The sequence below is a fragment of the Pseudoliparis swirei genome, chromosome 6, assembly GCF_029220125.1.
Source record: "Pseudoliparis swirei isolate HS2019 ecotype Mariana Trench chromosome 6, NWPU_hadal_v1, whole genome shotgun sequence".
NCBI lineage: Eukaryota > Metazoa > Chordata > Actinopteri > Perciformes > Liparidae > Pseudoliparis > Pseudoliparis swirei.
The window spans coordinates 4,128,524-4,141,128 of NC_079393.1; the positions used below are offsets into that span (position 1 = coordinate 4,128,524).

The window sequence follows — 12,605 nt, forward strand, 5'->3', positions numbered from 1 at the left end:
TGCAATTAAAAAAACAAAAATGTCATGCATTCTGGATTCATTACAAATCAACTGAAATATTGCAAGCCTTTTATTCTTTTAATATTGCTGATTATGGCTTACAGCTTAAGAAAACTCTAAAATCCTATCTCATAAAATTTTAATATTTCCTCAGACCAAGTAAAAAAAAGATTTATAACAGCTGAGTGTTTGTCAAGGCTCAGGAAACCCTTGCAGGTGTTTCGAGTTAATTAGACAATTCAAGTGATTTGTTTAATACCCTACTAGTATACTTTCATGATATTCTAATATTTAGAGATAGGATATTTGAGTTTTCTTAAGCTGTAAACCATAATCAGCAATATTAAAAGAATAAAAGGCTTGCAATATTTCAGTTGATTTGTAATGAATCCAGAATGCATGACATTTTTGTTTTTTTAATTGCATTACAGAAAATAAAGAACTTCATCACAATATTCTAATTTTCTGAGACAGTCCTGTATATATATATATATATATATATATAAATATAATATATTTATATCTTTATAAATTAAATATTTATAAATATGAATATATATGTACTATAAATATATATCTATATATTATAAATGTATATAATATATCTTTTATTATATATATAATACAACTATATATATATATATAATAAATATATATATATAATATGTTATAAATATATATATATTTTTTTTTAAATTCCTTTTTTACACCCTGAATATGGCGTTTGCAGAAAATCCACTCATCCTGGAGGAAATGATGCACACACACACACGCACTCACACACACAGCTTTAAATCCATACGTCTCATTCTCCTCACGAAGAGTCGCAGAACCATGAATCGTTATCGCTGACATCATCCGTTTGTGTCCAACCTCACATCTCAAATGTTATACTTTTTTTCTAACAATGTGTTTTTCAGAATGGCGGCGCACCTTGTCCAGGATGAACTTGTTGAGGTACGGCATGTAGCCCTGCGTGGAGACGGGACCCTCGTCGTCGTCTTTGAAGTGCTCCTCCAGCGCCACCGGGTCGTGAGGGATCTTCATCACGGTGCACAAGTTGTGGGACAGAACCTGGAACCACGGGTTAAAAAAAAGGTGAAAATAACTTCAAATATTAGCGATGATCCAGATGATTCATTATTATTATTATATAATACAGTACGGAAAGTATTCAGACCCCTTTGAAATGTTCACTCTTTGTTTCATTGCAGCCATTTGCTAAAAATCAAAAAAGTTAATTTGATTTCTCATGAATGTTCACTCAGCACCCCATCTGGACAGAAAAAAACAAATGTAAAAAATGTTGCTAAATTATTACAAAATAAAAACTGAAATATGACATGGTCATAAGTATTCAGATCCTTTGCTGTGCCGCTCATATTTAACTCACATGTTGTCCATGCTGATATTTCCGTTTTTCTTTTTTAAGAAATATGCAAACATTTCTATATTTCTGTTTTTTTCTGTCCAGATGGGGTGCTGAGTGAACATTATCGAGAAATAAAATGAACTTTTTTGATTATAGCAAATGGCTGCAATGAAACAAAGAGTGAAACATGTAAAGGGGTCTAAATACTTTTCGTACCCTCTTAAATAAATTGAGATACTTTTAAACAACTGATTTTTTTCCCAAGGAACTGATTCCAAGAGCAGGAAGGTGAGGAAGACCTCGAAGAAGAACTGCAGCTGAGCTACTCGCCTCTCTTTTGATCCTTTTTTTTTTTAAAGGCTTAAGCGTAAACTCACATTTCCCATGATGCAACAGCTCATGTCGAACCCAAAAAAAGTCGGCGACACAGATTTTTAGCTTTCTCAAGATTTAATTTTTTATTAATCTGGAGGAATAGATTATACAATTAAATATAAAGTACAAAAATTTGGAGCGACAGATAAAAAAGACTAAAAAATCCAGTTCACTGTCAGAGAAAGATGAATAAAAGCTGCAGCTATTGCTTTATGAATTAATATTTAAACTATTGTTTTCACTCTTGGGTTAAAATTAGGTTATTGTATCTATCTTTTAACAGGAAGCTCAACTGAACTAAATCATTTCCCTTTTTTCCTTCCGTGATGCAGGTGTGTGTGATGCAGGTGTGTGTGATGCAGGTGTGTGTGATGTCAACACGGTTCAGTGACCTCATCACACCTGCAGTTGCGCTCATTTCATGTCTTTATGGACACATTCAATGTGTTATTTAAAAAATACAAAATAAAAAGGGTTCGTCCAGTCATGGAAAAGTCATTCATTTTTAAATTGTTATTTCCAGGCCTGGACAATTCCTGGGGGGAAAAATGTATACCAAAAAGTTTTGGAAAAAGTCATAGAAATGTGTTCTATTCATATGTTCATTCACGCAAGTTTAATTAAAAGAATAAACATTTATATAAATGTTTGTTCTTTTAATCAAACTTTCGTCTCTTTTCATTTGTGTCATTTAAGGTTCACTCACTCTCTGGTCGATTCGGTGTATTAAAGTTCTCCATTGTCAGTGGTAGATAATGTGCTACAAGAGAACCTTTGCGCTTTAGATTCAGAGGCGGCCGACCTTTACCGTCTATTTTATTATTTTTAGAAGAACGACATCCGCTGAACAATGTCTGACTAAATATGTCTGACTGTAAATATTTGGGCGTGTCGAGTTATTCACCAGACGGTTTGCTCTCGTTTTACTCGCTTTCCTCCTAGCCAACAAGGATTATTGTATATAGATTATTTATATATATATATATATTTGTAATATATGTATTATAAATATATATAATTATAATGTATATATATTTATAAATATATATATATATATTTATAAATTATATATTTATAAATATGAATATATATATATGTATTATACATATATTATAATATATATTTTATTATATATATAATACAAATACATATATTTATATATATATATATTTGTATAACAACGATCACAGATGAATTTTCCTAAATCAATTTATTGATTTATCTGTAGTAATAATAATAAACAAATCTTTAGTTGTTTACAGCAGTCAAATCCTCCTTTTACAGAAACAAATATAATCTAAACATATAATAATCAATAGTATAAGTCACAGGGACAAGTTCACCACTTTTACGTGTAACATTAAATACATTGTCCTGATACACTTGTGTACTTTTACTTAAGTAACATTATTAAATACATTGTCCTGATACACTTGTGTACTTTTACTTAAGTAACATGTTCAATGGAAACATCTGAATCCTTTATCACGTGAATAAATAAATCGTATAAATAAACATAACTTTAACCCTTTTTACTGTTTTTATTATCTCATATCACTTAAACTCTGATTCATTAAACCTTTTTATATTGTGATGTTTGGTGGTTTCAATAATCAATAACGACAATGAACTCTTCTTTGTGTTCTCTCTTCCCAAGTCGCCTCCAACAACAACAACAACAACAAGATACCGAACGTGAACTTCGCGGAGGCGCGCCCGCGCGGCCGTTACCTTGAGCTGAGACTTGGACACCTTGCCGCTGCGGTCCAGGTCCAGCGACGTGAACGCGTGCCAGATGGACTTCAGCAGCTCGGCCCGCAGCTCCATGGCGGCTCGGGTCTCCGCGGGGGTCTCGAGACTTCTTCTCCTCCTCCGCTGCCTCCTCTTCTTCTTCTCCGTCCTCCTCTTCTCCTTCCTCTTCTCTCCGAGTCAGAAGCTGTCTGTCGGGCTCTGTGAGGGAGAGGTCACGTGACGCAGCAGGTTTTCTTTTTTTCTTCTTTAAAAAAAAAAGTACGATCGCGTGATTGAAGAGCTGCAGCACCGCTCAGCGAGGGAAGAGCACACACACGTGTATGTGTGAGTGTGTATATGGATATATATATATCTGTATTGTATTGATTGTATTAATATATAGTATTACATTATTTCAGTATTGCATTTGAGTAAATGCTATTAGGTTAAACAGTTTTTAGTCTGGTGATTGTGTGTATATACACACATATATATATATGTGTGTATGTGTATATATATATGTATATACATATGTGTGTTTATGTATATATATATACATATGTGTTTATATACATACATATATATACATATATGTACATGTACATATATGTATATATATTAGGGCTGTGAAACGATTAAAATTTTTAATCTGATTAATCACAGGTTTTTGTGGATTAATCATTATTAATCACATATTTCCGATATTCTCGGTATATTTTGTGAGAACATAGAGATTTATGACAAAAGACGGATATATACATTTATACATTCTTCTATACAATGGTGCTGCAACTCAGCAGTTATTTAGCAGTTTTCTTCCATATGGAACATTAATACATCTTCATCCTAAACAGAATGTTTAACCCTCCTGTTACCTTTCGGGTCAATTTGACCCCATTCAATGTTTAATGTCGGTGTTCTTTGGGGTCAATTTGACCCCAGGCTGTTTTTCACTGTCAAACATATCAGAAATATCAACTTTTTTATTTATTTAAAGGGCTATTTAGGTAGTCAACAAACAAACATAAAGTACCTCACACTTAAACTTGGGAAGCAATATTAATTCTAATAATTTTCTGGAGGTTTTAATTGCTGGGGTCAAATTGACCCCGAGGGTAAATTATGTTAGTAAATGTAAAGGTAACAGGAGGGTTAAACAGAACATTTTTCTCTTGTTTGTCAACCATTAACTCCACCATGATACAATCTAAAGGTGGACAGATTGACAAGTGACTTTTTTTTTGCTCGGTCCCGATGCGCGCGCACGGAGCTCTGTGGCGCGCCAGACGGAGATCGATAAGTGTTAACGCAACGCGTAGAGACAGAAATGACATGCTGCTGTGGAGATACGATCAACAACAGACGTTTAGTTTAATAAAAGAACAAAGACGTGCTCTAGAGAACATGTCAGGGGGCGGGCCAATCTCTTTCATGTCATGCGATCTACCGACACTACGCCGCGATCGACCGCGATCGACGTGTTGAGACCCTGATCTACAGGAAGTAAAAGTCGTAACAAGGTTTCCGGAGGTGAACCTGCGGAAGGATCATTACCGATGAACAGACCGTCTGCATGAGAGCGGACAGAGTTCAGATTGAAGTGGTGTATTGGAAGCTCATTTTGCAAGTGACTTTTTTTTCGTCCCGACGACCAACAACAGACGGATTGGAAGCTCATTCTGCGCATGCGTTAAATGCGTTAAAAAAAAAAAACTAGTTAAACCTGTAATTGGATTAACGCGTTATTTTTCACAGCACTAATATATATGTAAACACGTAAATATAAATACACACGCTTTCACATACTGTGACAGCTTTTTGATAAAGTCATAATATGTTGTACATGCAGTAAAGACTTTATCCCAGTGAAAGTGTAGATGTAAGAATTTATTAAAAGAACATATTTACAAGGTTAACAACAAACTGGCTGTTTTGTGTTAAAGATTACAAGAAAAAAAAAAGATGAGCAAAACGTTTCTAACCAGTAATTGAAGATGAGCTTTATGGGAAAAAAATAACAGAACATAGGAGAACCTAAAGAACAGGACGATGATTGTTCTGATGCTACAGCGGGGCGGGCAGCGCCTCTCAGCAGGGGGCACTCAACACTACGGAGCTCTGCTACCCTCAGATCATGAGTCAGCTCTCTGGGTTTTGGTACTTCAAAAATGGATGATTTTTGCTCAAATGGCATGATCCATCCTCCATCCAGAAGAATAAACATTAACTGGGGGGGGAGGAGGGGGGGCGGAAACAGACTCCTGCTACTTGGAAATAAGAGCCAATGACCACTGGAACGATCCAACCTGAAATGGGCCAAACCCCCGATACACACAAAACATCAATAGCAGCAGGTTTTTTTTATTTAATTATTTTTAAAAACAAAAAATGTGGCAAGTTCCAGTCGTTGCCTCCAAAGTGCTCCATACAAACACGGACAGTCAGTTCTCAGACCCTCTGGTAACCAGCATCAGGCATTCGACAGGCAGTAAGGTGCTCAGGGCAAAGTACATTCACACTGGAGAGAGAGAGAGAGCGTCTCTCTGGAGAGAGAGAGAGCGTCTCTCTGCGGCTTCGGCTTTGTCGAAGGGGAAGAAGTGCAAGGACAGAAACGGTGACAGAGCCCCGGCGTTCATGCAGCTAAGGAATGGCAGAGTGTGGAAAAGGTAAAGTAACTACCTTTTGGGAATGACCAGTACATTTTCCAAAAAAAGTCCATTGGAATTTTTTTTTTTTTTAAAGGGGTTGAACCATGTTGGCAATGAGAGTTGATGGAGAGGCGTTCAAGTTCAGTATTTTTCCACCACGGCCGACAGGGATCAAACTCAAAGAGACCGATTCCGTCTGAAATGGGTTGTTTTTGTGTTAAAAAGGTCCGTGAGCCTCGGTGAATGTTCACTTCCTGTCTGGCGGCTCGGCGGTCAGTAGATGGTGAGGCTGACCGACCGGTTCATCTTCTTGCCGATGAGCCGGGAGGTTCTGGGATTCGATTGGACCGTGGAGCGGGTCAGGATCCGGTCGGTGGACAGAACCTTCTCCTCCGCCGCCACCCGGGCCTGCTGAGCCTTCTTCAGCTCCCTGGGGACGAGAAGAAAAGGGTCGCTCGTTGTTAAAGCTGCAAACCGAAGAGTCGTTTCATTATGGGATATTATGTGGATTATTATTATTAATATAATAAAGGCAGAAAAAAAGGGAGGTATTTTAATGTTTTTTGTCCGGAAAACAGCCAAAAAAACCAAATAAATTATATTATTATGATAGAAAATAATAGAAATATACATATTATTGAAGAGATGGGGTTGCGTTCTGGAAATTATGGGATGGACGACTGTCAGAGCGATCACTAATATATGCGGAAAATCGACTATTTTGGCATGTCCTCCCATTAACGTATTCACTTATAAATATATATAACATGAAATTAGGCTAAATTAAATTGGCCCATCATAATTATTTTGTCTAACAAGATATTCTGCTATAAGCCATATTTGTCTCTTAAAAAACAACATTGTCCCTGCGGATACTTCTCACACACGTATCAACAGGTTGGCGATTCATTCATCTATTAAACAAATAAACTATCATTAAACTAATTTTGATAAATTTTCTTGCGATTGATTAATTATTAAAAATCTGCTAGAAATTAATGTAATTTTTTTGAAATTATCAAAACATACAAAATGACTTCTTGGAATTGTTTCAGCTCTGAATGACACCTAAATATAACGAATCTGTAACGTGTATAAAGTTATAAAGTTGATCCGACAGGCAGACGTTCTCACGTACTTCTGCAGCAGCGCGTTCTTGAACTTCTCGGCGTTGAGCTCGACCCGCAGCTGGTCGGCGCTCATCCGGGCCGCGGTGAGCAGCACCGGGTGTTTGATGAGCTCCGACGTCGACGGCCGTCTGCTCGGGTCGGGGTGGATCATCAGCTGGGGGACGGGAGGACGCGGGAGATTAGGATTAAATACTTTTTAAATAAAGACGAGCTGCTCAAAGATGTGAAGAAAAAAAATATTGATAGTTAATTAAAAATCTGTTCGTTAAATTTTGTTTCAAATGAAAATTAATTTGGTAGCAGAGATAAAAAAATAATAGATTTAAAACACCAGAGTAGTAGAGTAAGAGTAGAAGTAGAGTGGTGGTAGTAGTATAGTAGTAGTAGTATCAGTATAGTAGTGGTGTAGTAGTAGTAATAAAGTTCTGCATTACCTTGAGAAGACAGAGGAAATCTGGTGACAGTATTTGGGGGATGGCGGGTAGTTTCCCCTCTCGGATCTCGTGCCACTTGTCTCCGTTGGTGGGAAGAGGCTCCGCCCCCGAGGCGCTGACGACCGTCAGAGCCAGAGCAAAGATGTCCGCCTTCGTCAACTTGCTGTAATCCTACGAAAAAACGGGAAATCGGAGGAGAAACGTTAACACCGTGTGAAGGAGCTCTAAAGTTAAAAAAAAGAGACAGTTCTTAGAGAAAGACGACAAACCTCTTGTAAAACTTCATTGGCCAAATATCTGCTGTCACCTTCCTCCACCTGGGGGTTGTTCACTCGGGTCACATGACCAAGATCACCTGGAGGGGAGGGGGGGGGACCAGATTAAAACCACGACCGTCTTTCCAGGGAGACGCATTAGAAGCCGTCACACAGGAAGTGGCCGCGGCGTACCGATCTTGTAGACGACGCTGGTGGTCAGCCCCTCGTCATCGTCACACTCGTCGCAGCTGGCGACGGTCTTCCGTGAAATGAAGATGTTGCCTAGAAAGAGAGACGTGGGCGTGTCCGTTAGAGTCTGACCGTCGCCACGGTTCCTGCAGCGTCTCGTCGCGCCTCCCGCATCCCATAATACTCACTGGGCTTGATGTCCATGTGCACCAGAGACGTGGAGTGGATGTACTTGAGCCCCCGCGTGACCTGCAGCAGCAGGTCCTTCAGCTCCAGCTCCGTCAGGTAGCCCAGCCGCCGGTAGTTGTCGGCGACGGCGTCGGACAGCGTGCCGCCGTTGCAGTACTCGTTCTGGATGAGCATGTGGTCGTCCTCGGCCCAGGCCGAGTAGTAGCGCACCACGTGGGGGTGCTGGCCCAGCACGGCGTGGGCGTACACCTCGCGCAGGGCGTTCTGTCTGCGGGGGGGGAGGGGCAACGGAAAGGAGTCATTAAAAAATGATTTGAAAAAATGTTTTAGTTATCATTTAAGTTTCTGACAAAGTTTCGATCTTCTTTAAAGCTCGGGACCTGTTGGACGCTGGACTAAAGACAGACGTTCATTAGCCGTGGAGTCAACTCACTCGTCGACGGATCCCGCCAGAGGTTTCTTTGACCTCTTGATGGCGTAGATGCAGCCGTCGAGTCTCTTCACGCACTTGAACACGGCGCCGAACTCTCCGCAGCCGATCTTCTCCAGCTCGAGGAACTCGGAGGCGTAGCGGGACATCATGTTGCTCTCCATCATGGTGATCCTCTGGGAGGAGAAGAAGAACAACAAGATGCATTATTGACGTTTACATTTCAGCTGCATCAAAACAACAACATGTCACAGACATTTATAACAAGAGGCTTCCTGCAGATGGAGTTTAAGCAATCTACATAGGAAAAAAAGGCAAATGGAGTAGTGATTTACAACTATATATATATATATACACACACTACTGATTTATGAGCAATATATCTACGAACTATGGTTATGCATGTTAGTGTTTAAAACTAATTTGTTCCAACGTCTATTAATAATAATTATAAATCCTCTTTACAGGAAAATTTGTTTGCGATCCCAAAACAAAAAGTAAAGTAAAAAGGTGAATTGTGCAAGTTATACATTTAAAAAACAAAACATTTAATAGACTTTCTGATAAAAAATCGAACTGAAATAAGCTGCACCAATCAATGACATATGTAATCTGCACAACATGCAACAAGGAGGAGAAATAGATCACATTCCGATCCATAAATATGTGCATCTCCATCATGCCGTCACGTGAGCGCCATGTCTTTACCTTGGAGGGGGGCAGCGCCTCCTCCTCGCCCTCCCCGTCACTCGCCTCCATGTCTTCTCCACAAGAGCTGCGACACCGGAACACAAGACGGGCGGTTAGCATTCTGTCCACCAGGGGGCAGCAGCGAGGCGGCTTCACGCGCACGTGGCAAAGTCCACCCGCAACCATGAGGGCCTGGTTTCCAGCCACACACACACACACACACCACCACCACCACCACCACCCACCTGCACTGAGGCAACGGCTTTAACGTATCTGGTTATTCTAACAATAGAGTTGATCCGAGCTCGAGAGAAAAGGTTAACCTGTCCAGCAGGGCGGCGAGGTTTTACATTACTGCAATAACAACAGGTGATAACACACACACACACACACACACTGACCGGGAAACGTGTCACCACCCACCCACCCCACGAAACTCAAGCATCTTGTTTTGCACACGTCCTACAATCGGCAGGTGCAACAAATACGTGATAAAACTCACTCGTTCCAGTGAGCTCGCTTCCGGTTTCTCTGCTGTGTGGCGGACTGGATGAGGAGGGAGTCCGGCGTGAAGGGGTTAAAGTTCACCAGAGGGGTCTGCAGCCTGCGGCTGGTGTCCGCGAGCGACTTCCCTGAAGGCTCCACGTTCTTGAACAAGGACACTCTCCTGCTGGAGGACCCCGAGCCCCGGGCTCTGTGCAGCAAGCTCTGGAGGACAGAAGAAGAATAAGTAAGATTTAGTGCCGTGTGCATTTCTGTTGAGTCAAAAAACAAGCGCGATTTCAAATAAACCTGGTGAATAAACAGTGACGGCATCGTAGTTGTGAAATACAGCAATGTGGAATATATATGTTGTAAAGTTGGTGCTAAATAGGGAAATGTTGCGTAATCTATTAAAACAAACATGTCAGGACGCAACTGCAGGGCACCGAATGAGACTTGGCAGGCTGACAACCTGACAGAGGGACATTACGCAAGAGTACAGTTGTGTAGTAAGTGGGTCATCGTGGTTAACTGAACTCTACAAAGAACTGACGTGTTGTTTATTTAAACCTGGGGTTGCTAGTATTTTCCCCCTGGTTCTCCTTCACAATTCAAACACGTGACAATCCCAAAAGCAGCGCACAAAAAGTGCAAAACACGATTATAGACTTTTGGAAAGAAGTTTTTGCAAACTCATGCAAAAAAACAAAATAGTAATTAAATGATGTCCGCTGTTTTCTAATAATCAACAAATACAAACCTTTGGTGTGTGCGGCGTGTCAAAAAGTCTCAGTTTTCTGAAGGTCTTGTGCGGAGGCGTGTCGGGACAGTCCGGGATCGGGGAGCTGGAGCCCTCCCCGTCGTCCTGGACGTAGGACCGCTCCGGGGACCCTCCGTACAGCCGGGACGCCTTCCTCGGCGACGGCGAGCAGTTGGCGAAGATGACGCTGCTCGGGGACCGGAGGTGCGACGGGGAGCCGTAGCTCTCCTCGTCCCACAGCTCCACGTCGTCGTCCCCGCCGGACTGGTTCAGGGGGCTGCTGGCGCCCTCCAGCCGCTTGTCGGCGGGTTGCCGGCGCAGCGGCATCGGGGAGTCCATCTCCGTGAAGCCGGACTCTCCCCCGGTGCTGTTGTTCGCGTCCTCGATGGGCTCGTCCTCCCCGTCGCTGCACGTGAACTGTAACTTCTGCCGTATCGGGGGAGTTTTCGGGGAAGGAGATCCGCGTCGATGGCGGCCGAAGCTCGACATTTTTTTTTTTTTTAGGATTTAAATCCCGGACGTCGACAGGAGGAGAAAAAATAAATCACGCGGTTGTGCCCCCTCTACGGTTATCCGAGGCGGTTCGCTAAGCTAGCTCGCGTCTAACTACCTTACCATAAAAAAGGTATCGATCCAAAGCGAGTGCGCGAGACGCTTAAAGGTCCGTTAACGTCCGAGGAAACGTGAACGAACGTGTGCGCGGACTCCAACACGCCCATCCAGTGCGGAGAAAAAAAAGGCCCCGCAGCCGCCGAGAGGGGCGAAACGTCCCGAAGTCGTAGTTTAAAATAAAAAACCAACGGGCAATACTCGGTCCGATCGAGCGTGAGCGCCCGCCGGTAACTTCTTGACGGCTCGCCGACGCAGAAACACGTAAAAAAGCACCAATGTTTACAAAAAGGAGGAGAAGAAAAAAAAAAAGTTTGAATGAGTCAAGCGAACTCGGCTTTTCCCCTATCACGCGCGTGGCAATGAGGCTTCCCGCTACCGTTGGTCACGTGGCCCCTCCCCCGTCCGCGCGGCCAATCGGAGCGAGTCTCTATTTTTTGAAAGAAGGGGCGGGGCCAGAGGGGGCTCTCGGGAGGCGGCGCGTCGTCTGTGGCGCAGCAGCGAACTGGCGCGAACGCCGCGAACCCTTTCAAGTCGCCGGAGGTTACGCAGTTTACGTTAGCAGTTTACGTTAGCCCGCGAGACAATGCGCCCATTATTGAGACGGGTGATCAATGAAGCCCCGAAACATGAATATATAAAGGTCCAATTAGAACTGGGAGCACTGTATGCTAAGTTTATGGTTCATACCAGACACAGTACATATACAACTATTATATTATCGCTATAAAACGGTTTTCAGTGATCATAAAGCATCCAAGTATTTTTACTTTACTATTTTTATGTCATGCCACATTTCAGAGATAATGTTGTACTTTTAAAATATACTAAATGTACACGACAAAAAGTATGACGCATGTATTAAAATGTGATAAATGTTACTTTGCATCAGCAATAATGTAAAATGTTGCTTAGTGTTGAGTAATAAATAAATAAAGTATTCATATTCCAATAATATAACAATCAAAAGGAAAGTGACCATTCTGTCCATAAAGTGCACAGGTACAATGTTGCAAGTAATATCAATATCCATATTTAATTATATTTTTACTTCAAAGTAACCTAAATAATATTTCTTAGAAATAAATACTTTATTGAGTCATGAATTGTGCAGAAACGCCCTTTGAAAGTGTTAATGTATTAAACTGTTATGATTTTTTATATGAATAAATACAATTGTATCTGGTTGAATTTGACTTAATCTTAGAGACTTATTGTTGGTTATTTTAACTTATATTACAAATTATGTTATAAGGTGAAATCTTAGTCTGTAAACAAACTAGTAACAACATGTCATACGACGTAGTG

The 12,605-nt window shown here is 41.2% G+C and overlaps 2 protein-coding genes across 3 annotated transcripts in view; both read right to left on the reverse strand.

Moving 5' to 3' along the window:
• Positions 1 to 3,770, reverse strand: part of swap70b (switching B cell complex subunit SWAP70b) — a 28,396-nt gene extending 24,626 nt beyond the window's left edge. For both annotated transcript variants that reach the window (XM_056417856.1, XM_056417854.1), the window contains exons 1-2: positions 3,479 to 3,770; positions 934 to 1,074 (exon numbers count right to left, since the gene is read on the reverse strand). In XM_056417856.1, the coding sequence (XP_056273831.1) occupies positions 934 to 1,074; positions 3,479 to 3,574 (237 nt within the window). In that variant the 5' untranslated portion in view covers positions 3,575 to 3,770. The remainder of the gene's footprint in view (positions 1 to 933; positions 1,075 to 3,478) is intronic.
• A 1,574-nt stretch (positions 3,771 to 5,344) lies between these two features.
• On the reverse strand, positions 5,345 to 12,340 carry wee1 (WEE1 G2 checkpoint kinase). The gene is made up of 10 exons (XM_056417853.1): positions 10,689 to 12,340; positions 9,948 to 10,153; positions 9,464 to 9,530; positions 8,759 to 8,931; positions 8,325 to 8,593; positions 8,140 to 8,229; positions 7,960 to 8,045; positions 7,691 to 7,861; positions 7,265 to 7,410; positions 5,345 to 6,556 (listed from the first exon to the last, which is right to left on the reverse strand). Exons 1-10 carry the CDS (start codon positions 11,175 to 11,177, stop codon positions 6,400 to 6,402), a joined length of 1,854 nt encoding a protein of 617 aa, XP_056273828.1. The 5' UTR covers positions 11,178 to 12,340; the 3' UTR covers positions 5,345 to 6,399.
• Between the last annotated feature and the right edge of the window lie 265 nt (positions 12,341 to 12,605).